The 24,475-nt window shown below is 40.9% G+C and overlaps 9 protein-coding genes across 15 annotated transcripts in view; 4 read left to right on the top strand and 5 right to left on the bottom strand.

The window, feature by feature from the left end:
- Positions 1-549: 549 nt before the first annotated feature.
- Positions 550-2,534, bottom strand: LOC115620257 (60S ribosomal protein L4). The gene is made up of 4 exons (XM_030513407.1): positions 2,400-2,534; positions 2,010-2,190; positions 1,580-1,950; positions 550-1,327 (listed from the first exon to the last, which is right to left on the bottom strand). The coding sequence occupies exons 1-4, from the start codon at positions 2,400-2,402 to the stop codon at positions 680-682; spliced, it is 1,203 nt and encodes a 400-aa protein (XP_030369267.1). The 5' UTR covers positions 2,403-2,534; the 3' UTR covers positions 550-679.
- An 86-nt stretch (positions 2,535-2,620) lies between these two features.
- On the top strand, positions 2,621-3,616 carry LOC115621295 (pre-mRNA-splicing factor SPF27). The gene is made up of 2 exons (XM_030514902.1): positions 2,621-2,800; positions 2,863-3,616. The coding sequence occupies exons 1-2, from the start codon at positions 2,726-2,728 to the stop codon at positions 3,556-3,558; spliced, it is 771 nt and encodes a 256-aa protein (XP_030370762.1). The 5' UTR covers positions 2,621-2,725; the 3' UTR covers positions 3,559-3,616.
- On the bottom strand, positions 3,556-8,741 carry LOC115621294 (colorectal mutant cancer protein). Of its 5 annotated transcripts, none has more exons than XM_030514897.1 (8): positions 8,235-8,741; positions 6,902-7,172; positions 6,433-6,849; positions 6,236-6,375; positions 5,816-6,117; positions 4,943-5,710; positions 4,523-4,650; positions 3,556-3,935 (listed from the first exon to the last, which is right to left on the bottom strand). In XM_030514897.1, the coding sequence occupies exons 1-7, from the start codon at positions 8,550-8,552 to the stop codon at positions 4,527-4,529; spliced, it is 2,340 nt and encodes a 779-aa protein (XP_030370757.1). In that variant the 5' UTR covers positions 8,553-8,741; the 3' UTR covers positions 3,556-3,935; positions 4,523-4,526. The 5 variants fall into 5 exon arrangements, with proteins under 5 accessions (XP_030370757.1, XP_030370758.1, XP_030370759.1 ...); XM_030514898.1 differs by lacking the exon at positions 3,556-3,935 and adding an exon at positions 4,221-4,320; XM_030514899.1 differs by lacking the exon at positions 3,556-3,935 and having other exon boundaries at positions 4,237-4,650; positions 6,236-6,372.
- Positions 8,742-9,060: 319 nt separating this feature from the next.
- Positions 9,061-11,278, bottom strand: LOC115621137 (coiled-coil domain-containing protein 149). 2 transcript variants are annotated; one of them, XM_030514690.1, is made up of 7 exons: positions 11,097-11,278; positions 10,598-11,038; positions 10,398-10,541; positions 10,235-10,342; positions 10,025-10,109; positions 9,760-9,898; positions 9,061-9,690 (listed from the first exon to the last, which is right to left on the bottom strand). In XM_030514690.1, the coding sequence occupies exons 1-7, from the start codon at positions 11,172-11,174 to the stop codon at positions 9,114-9,116; spliced, it is 1,572 nt and encodes a 523-aa protein (XP_030370550.1). In that variant the 5' UTR covers positions 11,175-11,278; the 3' UTR covers positions 9,061-9,113. The 2 variants fall into 2 exon arrangements, 1 of the variants encoding a protein (XP_030370550.1); XR_003995251.1 differs by lacking the exon at positions 10,025-10,109 and having other exon boundaries at positions 9,555-9,690.
- Positions 11,279-11,808: 530 nt separating this feature from the next.
- Positions 11,809-14,207, top strand: LOC115620859 (protein vreteno). Of its 2 annotated transcripts, XM_030514318.1 has the most exons (5): positions 11,809-12,142; positions 12,217-12,612; positions 12,675-13,530; positions 13,597-13,781; positions 13,836-14,207. In XM_030514318.1, exons 1-5 carry the CDS (start codon positions 11,844-11,846, stop codon positions 14,185-14,187), a joined length of 2,088 nt encoding a protein of 695 aa, XP_030370178.1. In that variant the 5' UTR covers positions 11,809-11,843; the 3' UTR covers positions 14,188-14,207. The 2 variants fall into 2 exon arrangements, with proteins under 2 accessions (XP_030370178.1, XP_030370179.1); XM_030514319.1 differs by lacking the exon at positions 11,809-12,142 and having other exon boundaries at positions 12,558-12,610.
- Positions 14,208-14,329: 122 nt separating this feature from the next.
- Positions 14,330-15,353, bottom strand: LOC115620860. Its single transcript, XM_030514321.1, has 2 exons — positions 14,620-15,353; positions 14,330-14,568 (listed from the first exon to the last, which is right to left on the bottom strand). The coding sequence occupies exons 1-2, from the start codon at positions 15,290-15,292 to the stop codon at positions 14,336-14,338; spliced, it is 906 nt and encodes a 301-aa protein (XP_030370181.1). The 5' UTR covers positions 15,293-15,353; the 3' UTR covers positions 14,330-14,335.
- Positions 15,354-15,393: 40 nt separating this feature from the next.
- On the bottom strand, positions 15,394-16,606 carry LOC115620861 (copper homeostasis protein cutC homolog). The gene is made up of 2 exons (XM_030514322.1): positions 16,387-16,606; positions 15,394-16,316 (listed from the first exon to the last, which is right to left on the bottom strand). The coding sequence occupies exons 1-2, from the start codon at positions 16,411-16,413 to the stop codon at positions 15,561-15,563; spliced, it is 783 nt and encodes a 260-aa protein (XP_030370182.1). The 5' UTR covers positions 16,414-16,606; the 3' UTR covers positions 15,394-15,560.
- Positions 16,607-16,755: 149 nt separating this feature from the next.
- LOC115620862 (programmed cell death protein 10) lies at positions 16,756-18,499 on the top strand. The gene is made up of 5 exons (XM_030514323.1): positions 16,756-17,009; positions 17,083-17,260; positions 17,405-17,537; positions 17,608-17,772; positions 18,387-18,499. The coding sequence occupies exons 1-5, from the start codon at positions 16,938-16,940 to the stop codon at positions 18,469-18,471; spliced, it is 633 nt and encodes a 210-aa protein (XP_030370183.1). The 5' UTR covers positions 16,756-16,937; the 3' UTR covers positions 18,472-18,499.
- A 1,734-nt stretch (positions 18,500-20,233) lies between these two features.
- The window catches only part of LOC115620252 (RIMS-binding protein 2), a 35,098-nt gene continuing 30,856 nt past the window's right edge, over positions 20,234-24,475 (top strand). The window contains exon 1 of the mRNA XM_030513402.1: positions 20,234-20,473. The gene's annotated coding sequence lies outside the window, so the exon portion shown is untranslated. The remainder of the gene's footprint in view (positions 20,474-24,475) is intronic.

Genomic DNA, 24,475 nt, shown 5'->3' with positions numbered 1-24,475 from the left:
CATGCAACCGAATAAACTTTTGTGGCTAAGGCTGCCGTTTAATTAAATGTCAATTAACGTGTGAAATCACAATAAAGAAAACGAGAGAACGCCAAGTCGAGCCAACGCGACTCCTGAATACCCTGTACAACAGAAATTTAATTCCACTGCGAAATATCCTACCTATTAGTTCTTTATTAGTCTCATAAACCAATGGGACTATATACATATATATTGTACCAATACTCCACGTAGCAAGTTTGGGGTGAACATGTTCTATATGTAAATACATATTAAATGTCTTCGATGCTTCCCACAGGGGTTTACACACTCACGCATCAGAACCTACACACCCTACTCTTTTCAGTAAAGGGTATAAAGAAAAATGGCAAACACGAGTGCCGAGATCGGCCGAATACAACCGACACTTTCGATAACAATTCGTTTGCTTTATCAGCAACAACTGATGACGCCGACATTACGAGGAGAAATGATAACAGAGAAAAAGCTTTCTCACAGCTCCCAGTGCAGCAGCAAAAAAGAGCAATACTTGTGGCCTAAAACTAATTGTTTAATAGCATATGATTACTCTCTCTCACTGTATTATTATGAATAAAATTCATACAACTTGGTAATTTATTATATAAAAGAGTTTTATGTTATTGAATTTTTGATGTTGTTGGTTGGAAAGTAAACCAGATTACTTCTTGGCCGCCGGTTTCTTGGCGGGTACCTTCTTGCGAGCAGCGAGCTGCTTGGAGCGATTAGCAGCAGCTTTGGTGGCGACACTGGCAAAGTGCGACTTGGCCAGCTCGACATTCTGTTTCTTGGCCTTGGCGACGAGCTTAGCCACAGTGCGCTTTTCAGCAGCTAGGGAAGCACGACGCTTCAGAACCTCGGCGTATGGATTCAACTTGACCAGCTGACGCACATTAGACAGGGGATTCAGACGACGCACCCGACGGAACACGCGCTTGCGTGGGTCGCGCAATACCTTGCGGATTTCCTCTGATTTCAACAGACGGGTCAGGTCGGTGTTGGCCATCTTAGGTTGTGGCAGATTGTAGCCCTTCTTCAGTGTGGAGGGTTTCTTCCAGGTGCCGAATAAATCATTCAAACGAGAGAATGCAGACTCCGTCCAGATCACGAAACGACCGACATGACCACCGGGCGCCAGCTTCAAAAGATTTAGCTTGTCCACACTGATAGTCTCAATACCGGGGATGTTGCGGAAAGCGCGACGCAGACCTTCATCCTTGTAGTAGACCACGAGTGGGCCACGACGAGCGATGCGGCGACGGTCGCGCATGGTACCACGACCAGCACGGAAGCGCTGCGACTTGTACACCTGTGTGGACGAAGGAATAACACATTAGTAAAGCATTCGCATTTCTTTATCAATGGAATGTTGCCCTCAACTGCATACGCTTGCATCAGTAGAATATGACACAAACGTAACGCCTTTAGGAGAGCAATTAATCTAGCAGTGCGGCAAATGCTCCAGTAGAGCACGCAAACAAACCAAAGCCCATTTTACTGAAAGGGATCCCAGGCTGTTTGCTTGCACACTGCATAATCAGTTAACCAGCATTCTACACACCTTTTGGATGTCCGCCCAGATCTTCAAGCGACGCAAGAAGACAACAGCTTGCTTGGTCTTCTGCAGCTTCTGCACCTCATCGGACACAACCAAAGGGAATTCGGAGACACCGTCGATAACATGACCCTTGGACTGGACCAGTGCTGGCACACCGGATGCGGCGATGGCCGAGACCAGAGCGTAGCGGCGCTGGTTTACATTCACCTTGCGGTGCCAGCGACGAAAGGTCTTAGTGGGAGCAAACATGCGACCACCACGGCACATGTTGCCGAACGCACCCTGGCCGGAGCGGTGAGTACCACCACCACGAACGCGAGGAATACGGGCAACGGCACGACCAGTACCCCAGGACTCGGCAGAGGTTTGGTGACCTGACAGCAACATCACAGATTAATCAATTATGTTCCAATCGAGATTCGGAGGTACTTACCAGCAAGCTCGCTGACGGCGTATGGCTGACGGTTGTTGCGACGCATCAACTGGTGCACATCGTTTACAATATCTGGGCGGATAGGAGCCTTGAACACTGCGGGCAGGCAGATGTTTTTCTCCTTAACAGCCTCATTCTTTTCCGTGTACACGGAGACCAGTGGCCTGGCGTTGGCTAAGCTCTGTAATCGAAAACAATTTTAGCACAATAACAAAATGTCAAACGTGTTCACAACACTTAGGCAGAAGCAGCGCCGCCGCACACTACAAACACGTGGAGGTTAGGCAGAATTTAGAAACAATTTTGATGTTTCTCGCATTTTTTTGTCTATAAAAGCACAGTTTTAGCAGTTCACGGCGACCAACGGAACACTTTAGCACAATTTCTCACCATTTTCGTAGATTTTTAAGCCCAACAAATGCTGTTGAATTTTCTGCAAACGCAGATACCGTCCTCTTTTTAGTAAGAAGAACGAAGAAAGAAAGAGAGCCGCCGGAAATAGCCAAAAAGTGCTGCCAATTCATAAAAATACCAAGGTTGTATTTTAAGCAACATGGTCGACTGTCAAAAAGTCAGTGCTGGAAAATGGTTGTGGCTACTTTTAGTCCGCCCTGGTCCAGCTGCGGTCTACAGATTTCATTCGCACCAAGCCAAGGAGAGCGATATAAACAAATATAAAAATTGAGTTTGTCAACAGTAACTAAAAAAGATAACAAATGGCTGGTGAAGTTATAGTTGATGCTCTGCCTTATATAGACCATGGCTATGACGACGTGGGCGTACGAGAATCTGTGAGTTGCATAGTGTTGCTTTAAAAATGTGAAAAACCGAACGTCTCCCCTTGCTATTCCAGGCACTTGCAATGGTGGAGGAAGAATGCCGGCGCTACCGCCCCACAAAAAACTATCTTGACCACTTGCCTCCACTCAACAGCACAGCGTTCGAGACTCCACTAATGACTAACGAGTTTGAACGTATACAGAACCGTCAGCCCATGGAAACGCTTTCCATGAAACGCTACGAACTGCCACCTCCGCCTTCGGGTAAACTATCGGAAGTATCTGCTTGGCAGGAATCTATAGAAAACTCCATGGCACAGCTGGAACACCAATGGGTGCGCTCTCTCAATCTCGAACTGATGCTTGATTACGGCCCAGAAGCATGGAAATCCTATCTAGAAGTGTTTACCGCCATGCAAGCCAAAGCGCAACTGCAGCTGCAGCAATTGCGAAAGGACATGCAGGATATTAACTGGCAACGCAAACAGGCGCAAACCCAAGCAGGCGAGAGATTGCGTTCCTTGGAAGCCCACTGGGTGCTGCTTGTATCCAAAAATTATGAAATCGAAACGGAGTGTGTAGAACTGGAAAAGGTGGTTCATGCTGCCCGCGAGGAGCTTCAAAAACTAAGCGCACAAACTGCCCAAAGTCCGCAAAACGAGAACCAGGACCCCATACCGGAGCAAACGAACGGTCACAGCAGAGAGACGGAAAGCAACGGAAACGTCAGCGGAGAGGAGCCCGACGAGTCCTCAAATGAGTCTCAGTAGTGTTCCAATAGTTTTATTTGTACAATCTTTAAATACATATTGAGTTTATATATAACAAGCAAAGTGCGAATACATTGTATAAATATAGGATTTCCGTGTATGACTCGTGAGTAACTCTCCAGCAAGGTAATACGTCGTATATGCATATGTAAATGTATATGTATGTTTGTATATTATATACTCGTAGTATGTAAATGTATGTCTACGCCTATAGTTAATGCTAATATAGTTTGATTCGCACACTTAAAGCACGGGGCAAGGCCGCCGGCCGCAAATTTTAGTCGCATGGCACATTTGTGATACAATCAGTAAAGTAAGCCGCAAAAGGATGCGCCCAAACGCCCAAGTGGTTTCCACATTGCTTGTGGGAGCAGCCGCTGCAGCGATGTTAGCATAAATGTATATATATTAGGCAATAGGTTACAAAAGTCAAGGAATAAAAGCACCTTAGCAAGATATGTGACAGCTGCACTGCTCGCGTCCGGGCGCCCCATTAACTCAGCATTAGAGCTCTGCACGAGTCAGGTCCATTGTATTTAAACTGTTAATCAAACACTTTTCAAAGAACAGAAATGACAAATTTGCTGCGATCGCAATGAATATTACAAATACAATGTATTTCATGTGACAAAAGTGGAAAAAATTAATATCCAAAATACAAGAATTCGAATATTTGTTTCTGGGAAATTAATAATCGAAATCATCACCGTTTGATTTTCGAAATTTTGAAAACGGGTCCGTTAGTTATACAAAAGATATTAACTGAAAATATATAGATATAGACAGTTAAATGAGGATATACATATGTATGTATTCGCAACGGGTCGCACCAAATGGCTATAACATTAAAAATAAACGTAGAAAAATATCATAACTAGTGTAAATCACGAAATAGCCGAGTTGGTTAATATGATTGATTCATAACTTGTGCAGGGCTCTATAATCATCAAAAACAGACGCTTACGTATCTAGAGTGTAGTCTCAGGAACATGTACTTGATTATGCAGCTTCGCCGCCTGATGCTTAAGCAGATCCGTTTGTCGCTGCTCGCTGATCCTCTGCTCCAGCTTGCGTATGCGCATCTGATACTTGCTGGAATATAACAATACATAATAATAATTAGTATTTAAAAATATATATTGCGTATACATTTGTAACATACATATATAGGAGACATTTTGTGGAAGTTTAAGAATCTAATTCTATACAACAGCTCAGATTATAGCAATAGGAAGATGTCGAAACAATTGCAAATGATACTGTGACCAAAATATGTACATATATCATTCAAGAGAATGAGCAAGAATTCCTCTTCTATTTGAGAAGATTTTGGGATTGGCGATGGGTGGCTTAATAGCTATTTCCAAACAGCAAAGTAACTTACTGGTTTGACTTTTGTAGTTCGCGCACATTCAGCTGTAGTTGCTCGTACTTTTCATCGGAAATCTTTTGCGAGATCGCCACATTGGCCAGCAATGTTTGAATGCGTCCCTTGAGCTCCATTTCGCGTGTCAGTGCCTCGACTAGCTGTTGCTCGGTGACCGCTGCATGCTCTGCCTCCGAGTAGGAGGCACGCTTGGTCTGTTGCTGAAAGAGCACAGCACTCGAGCTGACGCTCAGTTGCAGCTGCAACTGCTTAAGTGCCTCGTGCAAAACCCCGATGCGTTCATTCGCACGCTGACGCTCCCGTTCCACCTCTTCTACCTTGGTCTTCAGCTGTAGATTCTGTTCGCGTAATTCAAGCAGCTCTTGCAGTGCCACCGCCGATTCCAAATCAATAGGTGACTTCTTTTCTCCCCCCTCGTCATCGTCTGTGTCTCGCTTATGCTCCTCCTCCTCGAGAGCCAAACGCTTCTTCTCGTAAAAATCACTGAATGGGGACTCCAGATTCACTATCGTGTGCTGCACAGTCGAACGGCGACCCTTCAGCTTGGACACATGGTAGCGCAGGCGATTGTCATCGTCGGCAGTCCAGTTGCGTGAATTTTTAGTGGCCTCGCTGTTCAGATTCAAGTTGTGCTGCCACGGACCCAAACTATTCTCGCACACGTTCTTCTCACTCTCAAGGCGTGCGAGCAAATGACGCGCCACTGATTCAACCGCCAGACGACTCTCCTCAGCCGCTTGGGATTTGTCGTTCAACAACGCCAATCTGTTAGAGAGTGGAATAAATAAAAGAAATGGTGTTTAGTACTTGTACATTATCATTTTAGTTTTGCCTGCTGTCTCTCCATGTCGCTAGGAACTTAAGACTTACTTGCTCTCCAGCAATGCCAGCATTACGTCGTATGCCTCAATTGCGCGATCGCTACAATTGACGGCCAATTGTAGAGCGACGGCGTTGGATTCGTATTTCCCGCAGAGCAGATAGAGATGTTCCGTGTGCTCCTTGGACTCGGCCAGTGTTAACGAGAGCAGTGTGTTGCGCATCTTTAGGTGCTCCATTTTACGTTGCAGGTCCTGCAGCTCGTTGCTCAACTGCAACGGGTCCATAAAGCTGTCCATCAGTGAATTGTGCTCCTTTAATTCACAGACCAAATGCTCGACGAGATCAATGTGCTAGGAAGACGATAGATTTAGATTTAAATCTTAGTGCAAGCAAAGAACTTCGTTCATCAATATTCTGTGAATTTTACTCTTTGCTTCAGCTAAGATGGTTCTGATTTATCTTACTTACTTCATTGCTTATTAATTCCAAGTTGCTTACATTGCGCTCGTCAGGCTCGTCCTTGCTGGCGCAGCGGAGCTTCACCCTCTCCGCCATTTTGGCCACAGGCGGGACACGCTTCTGTGGACTGCTTAGCGACACGCAGACTGCTGGAACCGCTATGATTAATGGCAAACACATGTATTGCAATTTCTTTATAGTCTTACCATTCTGTGCGCTCATATTCAAATCGTTTAGTTGCTGTTCGCTCTTGTTCTTCTGTTTGGTCTTGTTGTTACCTTCATCGGCGTCCACATCGCAGGCAAAATACGCCACATTGGTTTGCTCTTCGACCACCAGCTCAAGGTCATCTTTGGTTGCAATTTCCGCCTGCAGGAGAGCAATCTGAGCCCGCAAATGGAGCACCTCCTCCTGTAGCGCCTCCAATTGTCCTTTGTTGACAGTCTCTTGAGACATTTTGATATGGTTGCTGTCCAAGCAAATGTTTTGCGCACTCTGCGCCAACTCTTCGCCAGCAGAGTAGGCCCCCTCTAAATCCTCTAGCGGTTCTGTTTGACATTCGGCATCCGGGTTGGTAAGATTTAGTTCAGAATTGTATAACGAGCCTTCCTGATAACTGAGCTCTGTAAAAGAGACGATGTTTATGTTGTCAAAGTAATCTTTTTCTCAACTAACCACTGCCCTCTGGCTCCTGCTCCTCCATAATGATATGATCCTGTTTGCTGCGCAATTTCTTGCTCAGCTCCGCAATGACGCAATGCATCTCGGTGAGGCGACATTCGTGCGCCGCACTGACCACCTCCAAGCGCTTGTGACACATCTCCTTCTCCACATTGCTCTCGTTCAGTTGGCGCTGCAGTGCACTGCGCTGTTCCTCAGCCTGTTGCAGCCGTTGTGTCAGATCCCGCACACGCACCTCCATCTGCTGCACCGACAATTGCTCCACCTACAAGAGAGCAGAAGGCATTTAATGTTATTATATGCCGATTTCCGGATTTGATTGTGTTTTGGATCGTCACATTTATTGGTCGTCGTGCCAATGGCTGTGACACCAGAGTATATTCCCAACTGCGGCGCTTCTCCGGTCTCTGTAACCCGCCATTGAGGCCGCTGCTGGTCGCATCGCTGCAGCACATACAGCTCAAGCTACGCGGCAGCAGTTGCTCCGAAATCATAGCCAATGGAAAATTTCGCGATTACGTCGTCGTACTTCTTCGTCCTCCTGCCAAACATATACTCCTTTTATGCATCGCCTACACGCCGCTGCAACTCTTGACCCACAGAACATTTTCACGCACCTGCGCACTACGCGTCCGACGCAATGCACACGCGATGTAAACACAAAAATTCCTATACATAAACATACATGTACATAGTATATATTGATACAGTATGCGCCTAAGTAGGATGGTCCTCTTTTCTTTATGATAGAGTATCGTAAAAACTACCTCATAAGTGCTTAAATAAAATGAAATAAAATAAAGAAATAATCAATCAATTTTCAAAAATTCAAATCGGGAACGAAGCAATGGAGTTGAAAATCCGCAACTATTATCAGATAGGTATGGTCAAATATTGAAATATTTTGTACACAAATTGATCGAATTACACTAGTCCGGCATGAATGCAGGTTTATTAAATTTAAATCTCTTTTAAATTTGGACAATTTTTAAAACACCATAGTTTAAAATTAAAATAAGCAAGTGCCAATTTATAAATACCAATTCCCTAATATACTATATAATTTAATTTTATAACACCAAGTCTATTTAAAAAGATACATAGTAAATAAAATAACGCTGACTCGTTCGTTGAAGCTCTATGAACATCCCACTATATTGTACCCACACATTTTTTATTTAAACAAGTACACGTTTTTATGTTATCTTCATGAGTTCACTGTACATTAATTATGTGTATGTACAACCAATAAACACACAAATGTACATACATATATATATACATATATATTTATTTACATGTAGTATGTTTGTATGCCGTCACTCACTTTGTTGACAATGTCCAGCGTGGAGCAGGAGCTGATGTTGTTGTCGCTTTCCGTTGTGTCGCGTTGTGTGTGCTCGGGTGAATCCAAATCGTATGAACCCACTAAATGCTTTTGATGGCCTAACGCGGCGTTGGGAGCACCGCCTCTTGGAGATATGCTACCAAATACATATTCCATGTCCTCGTCAACGCCCTTTGATATGCGACTATTGGTATTGTTGCTGGCTTGCTTCTGTTGTTGTAGTTGTTGTTTGCCATGTCGTCGGGGCACGTCTGTGGTAATTTTGGCTACGCGAGCTATTTGTACATCATTAGACATGTTGCAAGCAGTTCTTGGTGTTGTTGCTATTTTTGGGGGTGGGCGGGCGTTGTTGGCGGTCTCAAAGCTTTGTTTATATTTCGTTGTTGTTTTTGTAATTTTTCTTCACTATTATTCCGATGCATTATGGCACTTAATTGGCTTTAAATTGTTGCTATGGCACTTTTTATGCATTTTTAAGGCATATTTAATTCATAATTGTGTCGCATTAATTTTCCTCATTGCATTTTTATCTGAAAAATGTCTACTACAAAAATCTGAATGCTTCAGTGTTGGAAAGTGCAACACAAGGAGACAGTGCTGGAAAGCTTTCTATCAACGCCTAAGAACTTTTTTAACGGAATTTCGACAGCCATTTTATTAAGGAAACAAACCGTAATTAAAAATACATTTAAATATGTATATTTATATGCAAATATAAGGGCGTTCGAATAACTGTAGACGTAATATGATTTGCTACATCTATGAAAGCTCCATTGTAACGTATTGGACATAGGAATGTTTCAGGTATTTTGTATTGTATTTATTTTGGACTAGTTATTCACAACTGGCAAGCATCTTTTAATGCTTTGCTGCATTTTCCGCACGTATGGTCACCATAGCCTCATAATCACGCATATCCAGTTCATGCAGAGTTTTTTGTACCAACGCTGCCAAATGAGGAGGCAAATCCTTGAGATCCTCGCTGCGTTCCCTAGCAATGGTGCTGGAGATGCGTGGCGTGCCATTGCAACGTGTGTTAAAGCCACAATTCCCTGAATCAGTTGTTGTCGAAGACGATTTATAGGCGCCCACAGTATTATGCCCAACATCGTTCAGACAAACATCAATTCCATATTCGGAAGAGAGTACACTGTTGGCAGACTCCGTTGATAACGATGACATGCCATCATCGGATTGGGCCACGCCTCCACAACCGTTGGGCCGCAAGTGTGTCTGCTCTTCGAGCTCTTTCGATGTGGTTCCAGTTTCCTTTGGTGTAGCTGGTGGCGTTTCATCATCGTCGACCATGGCGGCGCAGTAGCCATTAAGCAGGAGCTGCGAGGGCGCATATGAAAACTCATCGTCATTGTCGGTGTCACCGGTAATTAGTTGTTTCAAACGTTGTTCCAGCTCAGCTATTTTGTTAGCTAGGATTCTGTTGGTTGCAGAGAAGGGGAAAACAAGAAAGAAATAGAGTGCGGTTTTTTATTAATAATAGCCTTACTTGTTCGTCTTCTTTTGATGACTTAAAGCCAAGTTCTTGTCGTTTAAATTATCGAGCAGTGCCAAGGACAATGACTTTAAGTCGTGTATGGTTTCCGTTTTTGCAGGTAAGTCGATGCCGCTTTCCAAAATGGTTTTGACTGTAAGTAAAAATATGTAAACAATAACACGAAATCCAATTTCATATTAAACTCGAGCCAAATGGCGCCAAATTCTATAAGCTACGACACACACAACATCAAAGTCCACATTTCGATGCTCCTTACCTTGTCTGGGACTTAAAATGGTTTCATCGTTGGTGCTACCACCAAGCTTTATAATACCTTTCTTGCGTTTTGCTTCCAGCATGGTCTATGGCATGGCAGCAGGTGGAAAAAGATGTGAATCATGTTAGTAGAAGAGGACTAGCAGGTGGGACATTAAGCAAAACGCGGAGTAGTGTAATACCATCTTAATCATATTTTCGCAAATCATACCTTGTACTTATTGACAGATTCCTTTGTTAATTCAAGCTCATTCTCCTGATGCTTAACTCGTTCATGCAGGTACTTATTTTCTAATAACACGCCATCAATATCGAGGAACTGCAAGCGTTGTTTGATTATTAAATATAACTGCGGAGCTCAGGGTCGAACATACCTTTGGATGCGCTTCATTGGCCTTCAGTGCCACGAACAATTCATGATTCAAACGATGCGCTTTGCATTTGTAGGCATCCCGTTCTGTTATTAATTCCTCTTTTTCATCAATAATGGCTTTGAAATCAAAAGCTAGCTGCGCATTCTACAAGAAACCATTGTCATTAAGTCTATAAATTTTACAATATTCCCACATTCAACCTTTTTCTTTAGTGTCTCCAAATGGCATATATAATTCGCACGTTCATGTTTCCATTGAAGTTCATCTTTGCTATGCGCAGCATTCTCAGATGCTATGGCTTTTACCTTGGACTTGGTACTTGCCTCCTTTTTTCGCAAAACCTCGATGTCACCTTTCAACTCGCCCAGTTTTTGACGCAGTGCTTCCACCTCAGTGTTAAGCCTAAGATTTTGTTCACGAGTCTCGTGTAGCAGTGCCGCCACGCTCGAGTTCTCACTTAGCCCACCATACCCGATCCCACCAAGAAGCTCGCTATTGCGTTTCAGCGCCGAATACCGCAACTGCAACGTCTCAGCCATAAGTTTGTACTGATCCCGCTCTACGCGAAATTGTTCCAATTCTTGTCGTAAAATTCGGAGAGCCTCTAATTTGCTTTGCAGCTTTCGGTGCACCGCCGAGGTCTGCAAATATCGACTTCGATTACTATTATAATACACAAAAACAGCTGCAACGACTGACCTCCACGTTAAAACTGTCCATATGCTCGCCCAAGGCATACATGCCAGAGCACTGGGTGCTTATTTCGTCATCCGACATAGTTGAGATTTGTGTAGTTACTCTAGCAAATATCAGTTGTGAGCTTGTTTCATTATTAGAACTTCAGTTGAGCGTCAAATACAAAAATTCCATTTTTTACACAATTCGACGATGTATTTTACGATACATCGATGTACCTGATAATAGAGATGAACGAAATGTCACGAGTACGAAACAACACAAATCACAATGGTGACAAAACTTCACAGACTTGAGTCACTACTTGAGTCCATTCTGGCGCGAACTCTTATTCATTTCCCGCAGAGGTTCTTTTGTCGTACAATTGAGTGAATGCTGATCATTTAAAAAGGGTTCATAATTTTTTTCAAATTATTCCAGCATCTTAAAAGTAACCTAATCGACGTACAGGGATCGATTAAGAACTGCACTTTATTTATTTTATATATTTATATATTCTTTGGGTTGAATTAACTTGTGTACAATACTAGTACAGTAAAATTTTGGTTGCGCCAATTTCGGGATAGAGGGCTTCGCTAGCGTAGTTGACGATCCACGTTTAAAAATTAACGTAAATGACGAAGATGCCAAAATATCGATTATGTTGAGAGTGATATCGAAATTCTCTTAGCTTTCTTTGACAAGTAGCTCATTCGAAATTACGCCGCGTTGGTTCTGGTCGTATTTTAAGATAAAATCTGTGCGATTACAATGGGCGAAGAGATAGGTTTTTCGAGTTGGGACCCTTTGGCGGAGGATTTTAATAACGAAGAACTTAATAAGTACGAAAGCGGGCCAGGTGGAAACTTACAGGCCGAATCTATTTCACATACGGAAGGAATGACAAAACGTGAACTAAAGCGGATCAAATATCCATACATCGTAATAAAAAAAAACGGAAAGCATATAAACGATTTTATGTTGTCAAATTATATTGGATCGCAACTTATTTATGACATGGAGTTTATCCCTAGCAAGTTACTTTTTTTTGTGTATTTTCACAACATTACGTGAGTTTAATGTTCGAAACAACATACATACATATATATATATGTATGTACGTAGTTAACCGTTTTATTAATAGGGCATTTGAAGAGGCATTCATAAAGTTGCAACGATTTAATTTTGGTTTGGATTTTGTTGTGGGACGCCCACCTGCAGAGGAACCGACTACCAATCAGGACGTTGAGCAAAATGAACAACCGGAGTCGACATCAAACCCCGAATCAACCGAAACAAATACTTGCAGCCTTACCATAGCAGAAGACAAGCAGGAGCATCCACCTTTCTTTCCCGTTCCCTTGGTAGTTAAAAAAGATTACACCGCCAAGAATTCGCAGCTGGCGATCAACGATGTGAACAGGCGTTACCTAAGCGTAAAGTTTGACTTCACCCTAGAGCGTCATGGCGCTTACGTTCTGAAGGAGTCCATCGATGAGGATTGCGAGCGCCAATATCGCTTTGGTCGGGTGTTGACTGTGTGAGTTGTTTAAATATCTATCCTGATGGTGGTATGTGCTAAAAATGTTCTTAATTTTTTAGTGCTAAAACCCCGCCAGCAATGCCTAGTACTGAAAGTGTATTAAGTGACGAAGAATTGAAAGCTTTGTTTGGCGCAATGAAATGTTGTGACTGCGAGCTACATACCGACAATAGCTGCAAGTATTGCGGCATACCTTATTGCAATGCAATTTGTTTTAATGCAATTTGTGATGAGCATGAGAAACTGTGTAAGAACTTTGCTAAGCTTCCAGAACTGGAACGTGTAAAAAATAACATGCGCTGCAAGATACCAAAGTTGCAACAGCTTGAATTACCTCCATCTGGCTCCAGTGTTCAAATCACCGCCTTCGAACAGACCAATGTAGTCTACATACGGTCAGTAGATATGCATTCCAGTGTGGCTTACATCAAAATCCTGTCAACCGTTATGAGAAAGGGGAAATGTGCACCCAAATTGAAGCATTTGCCGCAGACCGGACAAATTGTAATTTACAAATTCGACAGAGAGATTGTGCGCGCCATGGTGCTCAATGTGGACGATCCACAGGCGATATACCTGGTCTGTGTCGATTTCGGAAATATCGAGATCACAACTCTGGATAGTCTGTATGAGTGTAGCACAGACCTGGCCGAACTGCCTCGTTACGCCATTCCTGTATTGTTACGGGGTATTCCCAGACGATATATGCGCCCAGAGGTGCGCAATGTGCTCTACCAGATTCACGATACGTTTTCATTTGTGCTGAAGTATAATGAGCGCGAGTTTGATTCTAATGGAGGTATGCAGCGGGTTCTTCTCTTTGAACGCGAAATGAATTTGAGTCTCAATCGGCTCATGAAAACTTTACTAACACCCGTTGAGCCATCGTTTGACATCCCAGGCTTGACGGAGAAGGTAGGAACTTATTACATGCATTTAAGACATCCATATACATAAGTACATTATTGGTTTACTTTTCAGTTTCTGAATCATGTGTCCTTACCAACTGGTAAAAATAAGAAATTGGTCATTATGAGCAATTTTTATTGTAATATTGGTCTTTTGTATTGCACAACCCTGGACTTTGCATACGAAATCACATTGATGCAACGTGATATGCAAGTGTATGGGGAATCCGAAAAAGCATTTACATACTTTGCCCCATCGTAAGTGTACTTCCATTTCTAGTAATTTGGCTCTATTCGAAATTCTTTCTACAGAAGAGGCGAGTTGTGCATTGCTAAATACTATGGGAAATGGTATCGAGGAAAGTGCGTAAATCTTGTCGGCAATGGTTATCCAAGCATTTTGTTCATTGATTATGGCCATATTACGCCAATACACATTAACAGTATACGCCGGTATCCACCACAATTTGACTTCCCCATATTGACAACGGAATTCGATATAGTTGATCAACCGAATGACTTAACTGATGAGATGATTGCCCGACTTAAGAACCACTTCCTAACGGGCTCTATAATTGAATTCGATGAGGTTATTTTCAATGAAAAGCAAAACAATTATTCGCTTCGTATCAATGATTTATTTAAGATACTAAATGGTGCCTGAACTTGTGTGCAACATTTTCCAAAGCCTTGAATAACTTTTGCAAAACGCGCCAATTATTCCCTATAAAAATAATGTTTTTGAATTTTGTATACTTTTGTTAATAAATACGTTAAATGCGAAATACGTTTAAAAGAAAATGAAATGGAGTCTAAGATATATTCATGTAAGGGTTGCGGCTAACATCTGTGGTCTTTTCAACACATGAATTTGTGACGCTACACATTTTGCCATTGCTCTCGCTTTTATCACATTCCGATGGAGGTCGGCTGAGATTGTTTTGCTTTAGGTCCTTTATGTTTTGCAGCGACTGAAGGACCTTCTTGCAGATTAGACGCACCTGACGGCGTCGGTTATCATGGTTCTGGCTCTCATTGGGTAGATCTGTGGAAATGAAATCAATAAGAGACCTTCGAATGGACATTGCATAAAAACCTTTTTCATCCAAATATACATTTTTTGTCAGTTTTCCGATTAGCATAATTTTACGTTCTTTCTTTTGTCGCTCTAGTCGCTTCTCTAGCGTGTGGAGAAGCGATTTTGTCTCCTTTTGTTGTAACACCAAATTCCGCAGCTTAGTTTTTGCCAATTTGCACTCATGTGAGAGGTTTTCATAGGACTTGCAATGTGCCTTGGACTCTAGCACACTGGACACTTTGCAAGGCCTTTGACTAGTTTCTCTTTCCGCTGATGGACTATTATCCTGTTGCAACAGCTTCAGTTCCTTCCCAATCGAATTCAGTTTGCCTTTCAACTCACTCATTTGCTGATCGTATAACGCATTGACGCTTGAATGCGAGCAGGAGTCAGGGCGCCGCTTACATCGATAGCATGTTCTGAAACCATTGAGCGAGGATGCTGCAGATGTGAGTTCCTTTTCGATACTTTCAAAACGTTTTATCAAGTTGGTGTGAATGATTTTCTGTTCCTCCCGCAGTCTGTCCATTGCCCGATCCTTGGCTTGCATCTGCTCCATTAGCATATGGTTCGACTTGACCAATTTCCTCAAGTGGTCTATCTGTGCAACCAATATATCAGGCCTCCTGCAATCTTCGTGCCGCTTTGTGGGTTCCGGTTTCTCGTTACCCAGGTCAGCGAATGTTACCATGGTGCGCACTGAATTTCGACCCGAAACTGGATTTTATTGCTGTAAATTTAAGTGCCTGAAAATGTTTTTAAATACTAGAAATATCAATACCATGTGTAACATGCCATTCTACTGAGTTTCTACACAACTTTATTATTATATACTATTATGGAAAACCGCGATCCTTGATTCACGGATGGCCTGTACAAAGCTCAAAAGCCAGTGGTCAGTCGTTTAAACTTAAATATTAAAAAATTATTTTATAACCTGGCCGTGATGTTATTAGTTTTCATCTGCTGCCCATCGAATTAGCTATGGTTACCATTTTGCGCACAACATTCGTGTTTGTGCCATAATAAGGGTCTATGTCCTGCTTGCCCATTGCCACATCGCAATCCATGCGTGTGGCGTGCGGCATGCTGTAGTCCTCGCCAGCGGATTCTGTGGCAGATGCATGAAACTCCATACAACGTGTATTGGTCAATATCTCCTCGACATTGCATACTTTAATGCCGGCACCGGGCATTACGGTGATATCACGATGATGCTTTGCTATTAACTGAGCAAGGCTGTCTGCGCCTTCCGCTGCTGTTTGTCGGAAGCCACTGCTAAGCAAACGTTTGAATCCCATCTCCTTAAGTCGTTCTACATTGTCATGCATTTGATTTGGGTCAGTGAGATCAAAGGCTCGATGGAAAGTTACAGGCAAGCCGCATGATTGTTGCATGATCCGTCGACACTTTTCCACATCTATTGTGCGTTCTGTTGTTAGTGCTCCAAATACAAAGCCATCAGCACCATGCTGTCTTAGCAAGTCCATGTCTGTGAGAGTAGCCTGTATTTCTTCTTCAGTGTAAACAAAGTCGGTGCCACGACGTGGTCGCAACATACAAAACACCGGCAATGTAAAGGGAAGCTCCTTTAGAACTTTTAACGTTCCAACTGTGGGTGTCAGTCCACCCTCGCTAAGGGCGGAGCACAATTCAATGCGAGCAGCTCCACCAGCTTCAGCGTTAAAGGCCGAAGTAAGGGAGTCAACGCACACCTGGAGTTAGGCGAAAATACATTATAATAAAAAATGAATTTCAAAGGGAAGTAAACTAAACAGAACAAACCTCTAGTTTGATGTCGTGTCGAGACATGGCTGATTCTGTGTATTTGTTGCTTAAGCTAAACGCTTAAGTCAAACCTGCGATTTTGATTCAAACTTTCTGAATGTTATTTGATGTTATACAGAATTCCGACTAATTTGGCGAGAAAAGCCCCCTGTATCAGTTTTTAGCAAAATGTATCAATTATATCGATACCACTTACATATGTATATCGCTATATGAAATGTGCATCACGGAGTTGCAGCATACATATCGATACTAATACGATGTACATATGCAATGTGCGTGATATCGGTTGTCTGTTGCTCTGCAACAAACAGCTGTTTCTGACATTTCGTTTTGTGGCAGACATTGACATTCCCTGCAGTGCTGGCAACACTGTGTCCATTTTGTTGTGAACAATTTTTGTTAATTTTTTAATTTAATTTGGAATAAAACGCACGATCGTGTAAAAACGCGGCGACATCTGTAGGCAAAGTACAGCATGAGCCAGTAGCTTAAAAGAAAAGCAACGGAAAATCCAACGCGCGCCCAAACGAAACGTAGTTGAAAAAATGACCATGGGCGAACGTGAGCCAACTTCGTCTCTCGTTTTGCCCGTTATTCTAAGGCCTATTTTCACACAGGTAGGCCTCCAAATAGATAAAACTAACCGACAGCTGCATGTTACTAATGCATGTTGCGTAAACTATTTTGCAGCTTGAGCGACGCGACGTTGGGGCTGCGCAATCGTTGCGCTCGGCCATACTTAAATCGGAGCAGAATAATCCGGGCTTCTGCTATGACCTCGTTGCGACAATCGTGCGGCGTGCTGACCTTAATGTCAACCTCAACGAGGCTGTCTTGCGTCTACAGGGCAACATCACGGAGCCGGATTGTAAGTTCAGCTCCACTAAATTTCCAAAAATTTCACATTTGCATACGCATGCGTTTATAGTCTTCTACACGCATACATATGAACAATTTATGTGTGTGTGTGTGAGTGCTTATGTTTTTGTTTGCTTTGTTTACTTTTTCACAGTAAACGAATATCGACTGACGCGCACTGAAGAGCCCTTCCAGGAGCTAAACCGAAAATCTGTAGCACTAAAGGTGATCCTTAGCCGTATACCAGATGAGATCACCGATCGCAAAACCTTTTTGGAGACTATTAAGTGAGTAATTAGGATTATATTTCTGAGGGTCCATATGTATTTTATGCATTTATATGTATTTGTGTTTCAGGGAGATTGCCAGCGCCATAAAGAAACTGCTCGACGTGGTAAACGAAATTGGTTCGTTCATACCGGGCGTCACAGGCAAACAGGCTGTCGAACAGCGCAAAAAGGAGTTTGTTAAATATTCCAAGAAGTTCAGCACAACGCTGAAGGAATACTTTAAGGAAGGACAGTAAGTATACAATTTAACTGTCGATTTGATTGTTATTACAGTTGGGACGTCAACAGTGTTAAGTTAGGTGCTGGTTTCTCTAATCGCTTGGTATCTGGTTTCTTATCGGCGCACCGTGCGCATGATGTCATGCCAATGGAATTTCGTACACACTGCTGACTTTTTTTGTTTTGTTTATTTTATCAGTTTACAGTTTCTGCTACCGACCGGTGGGGACTTATGGTGTGGGTGAGATTGCAATTAAGCATAAGGGTTAGCATTGGTATGTGAATCGGGAGGTTCTTTGCTGACCTTCCCAATGGCATAATATATTTATGTAAATGATTGGTATTTTGTTCAAGGCTTCATTTAAATGTGCCAATTTTCTACCTCATATGGTTAACATACGTTTCAAAATGCTACTAAAAACCGTTTATGAGGCAATTTTCTTGTCTGTGAACATTGACGACAATTTGCCACTGCAAATGCAAATTACTTAAATTGTTCACTCGAGATAAATGGTCGTAATATGTGTATTTCAAATTGACATTGACCGATTGAGAAACAAACAAATTGCTATAATATTTTATTGAATTCTCGAAATTAACTCGCAATATCTGCTCTTTTATTTACAGACCGAATGCAGTATTCATAAGTGCACTTTTTCTAATACGGCAAACGAATCAAATTATGCTGACAGTTAAGAGTAAATGCGAGTAGAAAATTAAATGTTTAATTATGGAAAAACTTAGTGGCATTTTATTTTTATGTTTAATTAACAGTTTATCAAAACGAAAAGTAAAAATCCAACAAACAAAAACAAAACAATTGAATTGACGGCAGTAAAATTGCAAATAATTAAACTGATACATATTAATGTACACTTTAGCCCATACACAAGATCTAGAGCACATACATGCACCCACACACTCATTCGCCGCCACACAATGACCGAAGTAAATGTTTATTGCAAATGGCTAATTAATGTTTAAAATTGTTGTAACTTAACAAATAGAACGTTGAACTATTTACATATGAAGTTCTAATGGCAAACCTAATCTATAAAATGTATTACAGAAAGAATGAAATAGAAAATAGAAGCCACAACTAAAGCATACTAGGCAGACAAGAACTCCAAACTAAGCCGTTGTATTTTCTACAATACATACATGAATAATTATTTATACCTATAGATAAAATCGTGTGTTTTTTCGTTTACAAATTATTGTAAATAATTCTACAATCGATTTGTTTGTTTTCTGTTTAGGGAAAGACGCTTACGGATAAATTTAAATTTAGTAAAAAGAGACACAGGAAAATCTACTAAGAGAAAAAAATAAAACTTGAATTTTTAACTGTTTTTAATTGTTACAGTTTGAAACAAAAAACTAAAAAAAAAACCATATGAATTATATACATAAAATTTAAAAAACTTATTTAAATGCATATGTTCAACTTGAATGAGAAAGACGCAGATGTTCTAGCAACAAAATGAAGAAAAACATTATTTTATTTTTAAAAAATGTTATATAAAAACATACAAAAACACTGAAAACTCATATTGTAGAAATAGAAAAACAAAATGGACAAATAAATGTATTTATTAAAATTGTGCGATCTTATTTTTCTTTAATGCTCTCAAAGCTCATATAGTTAAAAGGATATTCACCAAACCATGGAATAATTTCTACTTCCAAAAGGGGGGAACATTATGGGTGATGTTGAGTATAACAACAGACTTTCGCAGACTGAGCTGATTGTAACGGGTTTGATTAAATATATAGAAACCTGTTCCTTGAAATTTCTTTATGTTTGTAATGGAGCTATTTATAAATACATACATAAGTGTACCAAAAATAGAAATTTAAAAAACGGCACCGACACGTTGGGGGAATTAGTGTTTTCCTTTTTCTAAGTAATAATATCTCAAATCCTTTGGGTAAGGTTTAAAAGATTTAAAAGCCGTGTGAGTTCAGAGATTTCCACGGAAATGGCTTAATTGTGACGTCTTTCCACTATAGAGAGAGATTTCTGTTGACTGTGGATAATAAAGCTCAATATAATATAAACACAAAAGCTGACAACGATTGTTAAGTTGTGCATCTAGACAAGATTTAAGGGAATTCATTGCTAGTTGGTCTGCAGGGAACTTAAAAATTAACACGACCTAAATGAAATGTATAACATCCAATGCTATTGGGAACATTTTTCATCTGTTTACATTCTTCAGTTGTAGAATTTGTCAGTAGTGCGCTTATTTTCAAGAAAAACAGGTGGCTGTTACTTGGCAGAGCATTGTTAACAGCCGCTGTTAGTGCTAACATTTTCAACCCCAGAGAGCGCCACGCGTATCTAACGAGAAAATTGCCCATTGACAGAAAAATCGATTCCGTTCGTGCACATTGGGCCACTCTGGGCAGGCCAGTTGGCCAGAAATCAGAGTACAAACCAGCCGAGCAACGCGACGATGACCCACTTTTCGGGTTTTTCGCATTAAACTGCTTCAACCAAAAAAAAAAAAGAGTAGTAGATATCTACCATAGTTTTTTTCTAAAAAATCTAGTTTTAAAGCGTGCGCGTGTGTAAAATATTAGTTAAAAAATTATGTAAAAACCGCAACTTAGTGTAAATTATATGCATTTGTGTGAATTTGCCAGTGCTAACGTGGAAAAAAGGCGACGTGAAAAAGCAGCAGCAGGCAGGAAGAAGCAGCAGCAAAAAGGTTGGCTCCACTTTCTGTGCGTTTTTGGTATCCCAAGTGCTTTGCCCAATCAAAAAAAAAAAAATAATAAAATATAAAATAATAATCAAAATTCCAAATCAAGTCAGCTAACTGGGCAAAAGTAAATTGCATGTTAGCTGGCTAAGTGAGCCGCAGTGGGCCATAAAAAAAGTGCCACTGGCTGTGAACTGTCGAATGGTGTCGACGGGCGAGCGAAAGTATGAAAAAATTTCGCTCTATACTAAATACAAATAGGAAAATGTGTGTGTTTTCCAGAAGCAGAAGCAGCAGCAGCCGCCACAGTCATCGTCATCGTCTTTGCCGCCTACAAACAAAGCGCGTTGCGGGAAAAATTTTCCTCGCCTAAGCCGTGTGCGTGCATAAGAATTTCATGAAATTTGTCAATTTTCGATGGTGGCGCGTTTTAAAAAATATCATTTAAAGTGTAAATATTACAAAAACAGAAACAAAATAATGTTTTCCATACAGAATCGACGTGAACAGTAAAAGTGAAGCAACGCATTTGCATATTGATGTGAAAAAATAGAAAGCTAACGTAAAATTACACACTCGTACTACACATGTACATACACACACACACACATATATATATACATATATATGCAAATTCGCGCACGCAATGTACTCGTTTAAACATACACACATTCAATGTAAGAGTGTGTGTGTGCCATACATTGCGATAGATGTCTGTGTGTCTGTATTTTGAATGAAATACGCACATAAATGTTAAAAAACGGACAGACGACGGCCCAGCAGTCATAAATAAAATCGCTAAATCGGCTAATAAAGCAAATCAACTGCATTTTGGAACAAAACGGCGCGAAGACACACACACACACACAAACACACATAAGAATACATACACATTTATACATACATACATATGTAGAGCGCCAGCACGTAAGTAAATGTAAATGGCCACTGGAACTGGAGCAGAGAAGCAGCGTGTACACGTATGTGTGCAAGTGTGCTTGTGGTTCTCTGTATGTGTGTGTGTGTTTCATATTCATAAGCAGCGACAGCAGAGGCGGCAATGATAGCGCCACAGCAGGAGAGCAGCAGCAAGCAAGATAAATGAAAAGTGCCATTTTTTGCTTTGGGGCGGTTTTGACACTTGGCGCACGCAGCAGCAGCAGCAGCAACAACAACAACAATTTAAACGAGTCGAATGCGCGTCTGATTCTTGTATACCCTGTAACTGGTTCCATCTCTACATCCAAACACTACGTTTTTCTTTGGCACCTCAGTAAGGCGACACTTAGTTGGGACATTCGTTTTTTCTTTGAAAATCAAAAATATTTTCAATACTTATCAATTTAATAAACTTGTCGAGTTATCTTATTAAGATACAATTTGCCTCGGAAAAACATATCTCTTATACTTTTGCATGTACTTGTCGTCCTATAAACAGATGAAATGCCATGGGAACATTCCAGGAATAATTATTTTTCTTTATGGCATCTACCACGCCAACTACTGGATGTTACAAAAACGGAGCGATTTCATAATACCCTTTCATCCATAGCGCACAGGGTATAACAACAAGAACGGACGAACAGGCGGGCTGTTTGGTGGCTTTGAAGTTATTCATTGTTGCTGTTGTTTCTGGCGTGTTGGTGCGTGTGCGTAGCACAAACGCGCACCTTTTGGTCAGAGCCAAAGGAATAGAGAGACAGAGAGAGAGAGAGAGAGTGTGGGTATGGGAAATTTTTGGGGAGAGGTGCCATTGAAGAGTTTGGGTCTCTGGGTGTGTGAGAGAGAGTGCGAGAGAGAGAGAGAGAGAGGGAGAGAGTGAAAGAGGGAAGGGCGCAGGTGTTTGCCATGTGGTTATGCCTTATGTTGCTCTGTTCGCAGCGCTGTTGACGTAAAGCAAAGTTATGAACGCCTCTGTGTGAGTGTGTGCGCGTGTGTAAACATTTTATTACAAGAGCAGTTGCATACATATGCATGAGTGTGAGTGCGTTTGTGTTTGTGTGTGCCTACTGTAACAACTATTTTTGGCTCATTGTGTCTATTTGCTTGCAGGTTTATTTATTCCCCCCAACCCAAATAGAAAACGTTTTTCGCAATTTGCTTTCATTTTGGTGCTTTTGTTTGTGAAACGTTTGCGAAAGAACAAAAAATAGATATAAATAAGCGTAAGGCAGCAACGAGCATAAGTCACGCGCTTTCATGGAACCAAAAAACAAAATGTGAACAGAAGAACAGCAGAAATGAGATAGAATGAAAATGAAATTGAAATTGCGAGAGCTGTGGTTCTTGCCATTGTTGTTTTAAATATTTTCCGCCAGCGATTAATGGCTATTTTGGCCAATTCGGACATATGGCAATCATTCAATAATTTATTGTGTGCGCGTGGGTTGCTATTGCCGTGGAGAAAATGCCGACAGTTTGAAATTTCTGCTGGAAGCCCCCATAACTATGCTAACTGTTTTTTATATCCAACTCTCAGCGTATTAGTGCGCTCATGTGTGTGTGTTTGTGTGTGCATGGTCCACATGAACTTGTGCCAGCAGTACATACATATGTATATATGTACTTATGTATATACAGCGTATGTTTGTATTTTATAAATAGGAAAGATAGTTTTTGTTCTCGTGTTCTTTGCTGCCTTCTCTTCGTTTCGTTCTGTTCCTTGCCTCTCCCTTCTTTTTGACTCTTCTCTTCTATGTGTTGCGATTGAGGTCAAACCGTCAGCAGGATAATGAACTTTTTCTACATTTTAAATTTAATTGCCTGACTTTAAAGCGTTTTTCCTTCATACACACACATTGACGCGTGGCTAAATTCCGAATATGTGTTTACGTAGGTTATACATTCTTTGGGACTTCATTTCAGTATGTATTCTTTAAGTACATATGTAGCATTTAAAATAAAATGGAACGAACATACAAAAATCGGGGACTTCCTTATTTCAGAACAATGATGAAAACGGTCGTTATTTTCATAAAGATGGCATATCAACCACTCTTATTTTAGTCATAGTTGTACAATTTCGACACTTACAATTATTATGTCAATACAAATTTTCCAAAAATATGAATACTACAAAATTTCATTCAGCCCAAAACTTGTATAAACAAAAGTATCAAATTAAAGTCCAAAACTGTTGATGGCTGCTTGTATTAATTCTTTTCTCATAGCTTTATAATGCATTATAGTTTTCCTTTCACTATCTGGTGTACAAAGGCAATGATGTTAAAAATGTATTTAAGTTTTGAAAACAGATTGAATGACACACTTGACACAAACGAGCCACTAAAATACTCCAAACTCCTCTTTTTAAGACGAAACTTCGCATTCATTTAGATATTTCGGTGCAAATAGTAAGAAACGCAGTGAAGAGTAGAGATGAAGTAGAGTAGAGTGCTGGCTGCAAAGCGACTTTGGTTTTGAAAATTTGAATAAAGACACTGACCTACACCAAGAGGTTTTCGCCATTTTCGTGCTGAGTAGCTTCGGTTACTTGTTTGCAGCTATGTGATGATCATATAAAACAGGGCGTCACTCCTAATAAATAGCTGAAAAAGTAATTTTCACAAACTTTACCCTTAATTCGTTTTTTAAATCATTATGCTTGCTGTAAATAAGGCAGGCAGCAGCTAAAACTTTTCAACTACAAAACTTTTCCTTTATTTTTATTTGTTTTGGTTGGGAATATTTGGTGTGTTTGGTTTCATTTTATAATTTTCGTGTCAAGCAACTTTAATTTAGAGTGAATGCAAACAAACTCTTGAATAAGTTCTTAGTGCAATAGAAATGTGAGAACAAAGTTTTTACAACACTCAACATTTCCGAATTAAGGCTTGACATCATTCGGCATTGCGCATACGACATGTGGTACGTACGGAGCTTATTGTACGAGGAACTATGTACTTTATATCCCACTCAGTCCAAGCTTGATTTTATTTAAAATGCATGGGAATTTTCCAATTCATTTACTTTTGATAAGCACAACGACTGCCAAAATTAGGTTAATAG

The sequence above is a fragment of the Scaptodrosophila lebanonensis genome, unplaced genomic scaffold (assembly GCF_003285725.1).
Source record: "Scaptodrosophila lebanonensis strain 11010-0011.00,11010-0021.00 unplaced genomic scaffold, SlebRS2 tig00000024-arrow-pilon, whole genome shotgun sequence".
In the NCBI taxonomy this organism is placed as follows: domain Eukaryota; kingdom Metazoa; phylum Arthropoda; class Insecta; order Diptera; family Drosophilidae; genus Scaptodrosophila; species Scaptodrosophila lebanonensis.
Note: the sequence above shows the minus strand (reverse complement) of the source record. Positions and strands in the feature narration are given on the sequence as shown.

Coding starts and splice junctions, on each gene's coding strand:
- LOC115620257 (XM_030513407.1), bottom strand. Junction 1,951..2,009: donor CGCCGTCAGCGAGCTTGCTG/GTAAGTACCTCC, acceptor TGTTGCTGTCAG/GTCACCAAACCTCTGCCGAG. Junction 1,328..1,579: donor TCTGGGCGGACATCCAAAAG/GTGTGTAGAATG, acceptor TCGTCCACACAG/GTGTACAAGTCGCAGCGCTT.
- LOC115621295 (XM_030514902.1), top strand. CDS start 2,726: ATGGCTGGTGAAGTTATAGTTGATGCTCTGCCTTATATAGACCATGGC. Junction 2,801..2,862: donor ACGTGGGCGTACGAGAATCT/GTGAGTTGCATA, acceptor TTGCTATTCCAG/GCACTTGCAATGGTGGAGGA.
- LOC115621294 (XM_030514897.1), bottom strand. CDS start 8,552: ATGTCTAATGATGTACAAATAGCTCGCGTAGCCAAAATTACCACAGAC. Junction 6,376..6,432: donor GAATATGAGCGCACAGAATG/GTAAGACTATAA, acceptor TAGCGGTTCCAG/CAGTCTGCGTGTCGCTAAGC. Junction 4,651..4,942: donor GAACTACAAAAGTCAAACCA/GTAAGTTACTTT, acceptor GTTATATTCCAG/CAAGTATCAGATGCGCATAC.
- LOC115621137 (XM_030514690.1), bottom strand. CDS start 11,174: ATGTCGGATGACGAAATAAGCACCCAGTGCTCTGGCATGTATGCCTTG. Junction 11,039..11,096: donor TGGACAGTTTTAACGTGGAG/GTCAGTCGTTGC, acceptor CGATATTTGCAG/ACCTCGGCGGTGCACCGAAA. Junction 10,343..10,397: donor CCAATGAAGCGCATCCAAAG/GTATGTTCGACC, acceptor CAACGCTTGCAG/TTCCTCGATATTGATGGCGT.
- LOC115620859 (XM_030514318.1), top strand. CDS start 11,844: ATGGGCGAAGAGATAGGTTTTTCGAGTTGGGACCCTTTGGCGGAGGAT. Junction 12,613..12,674: donor TTTGGTCGGGTGTTGACTGT/GTGAGTTGTTTA, acceptor TTAATTTTTTAG/TGCTAAAACCCCGCCAGCAA. Junction 13,782..13,835: donor TTTACATACTTTGCCCCATC/GTAAGTGTACTT, acceptor TTCTTTCTACAG/AAGAGGCGAGTTGTGCATTG.
- LOC115620860 (XM_030514321.1), bottom strand. CDS start 15,292: ATGGTAACATTCGCTGACCTGGGTAACGAGAAACCGGAACCCACAAAG. Junction 14,569..14,619: donor TGTATATTTGGATGAAAAAG/GTTTTTATGCAA, acceptor TCATTTCCACAG/ATCTACCCAATGAGAGCCAG.
- LOC115620861 (XM_030514322.1), bottom strand. CDS start 16,413: ATGTCTCGACACGACATCAAACTAGAG. Junction 16,317..16,386: donor GACACGACATCAAACTAGAG/GTTTGTTCTGTT, acceptor GCCTAACTCCAG/GTGTGCGTTGACTCCCTTAC.
- LOC115620862 (XM_030514323.1), top strand. CDS start 16,938: ATGACCATGGGCGAACGTGAGCCAACTTCGTCTCTCGTTTTGCCCGTT. Junction 17,010..17,082: donor TAAGGCCTATTTTCACACAG/GTAGGCCTCCAA, acceptor ACTATTTTGCAG/CTTGAGCGACGCGACGTTGG. Junction 17,773..18,386: donor GAATACTTTAAGGAAGGACA/GTAAGTATACAA, acceptor TTTTATTTACAG/ACCGAATGCAGTATTCATAA.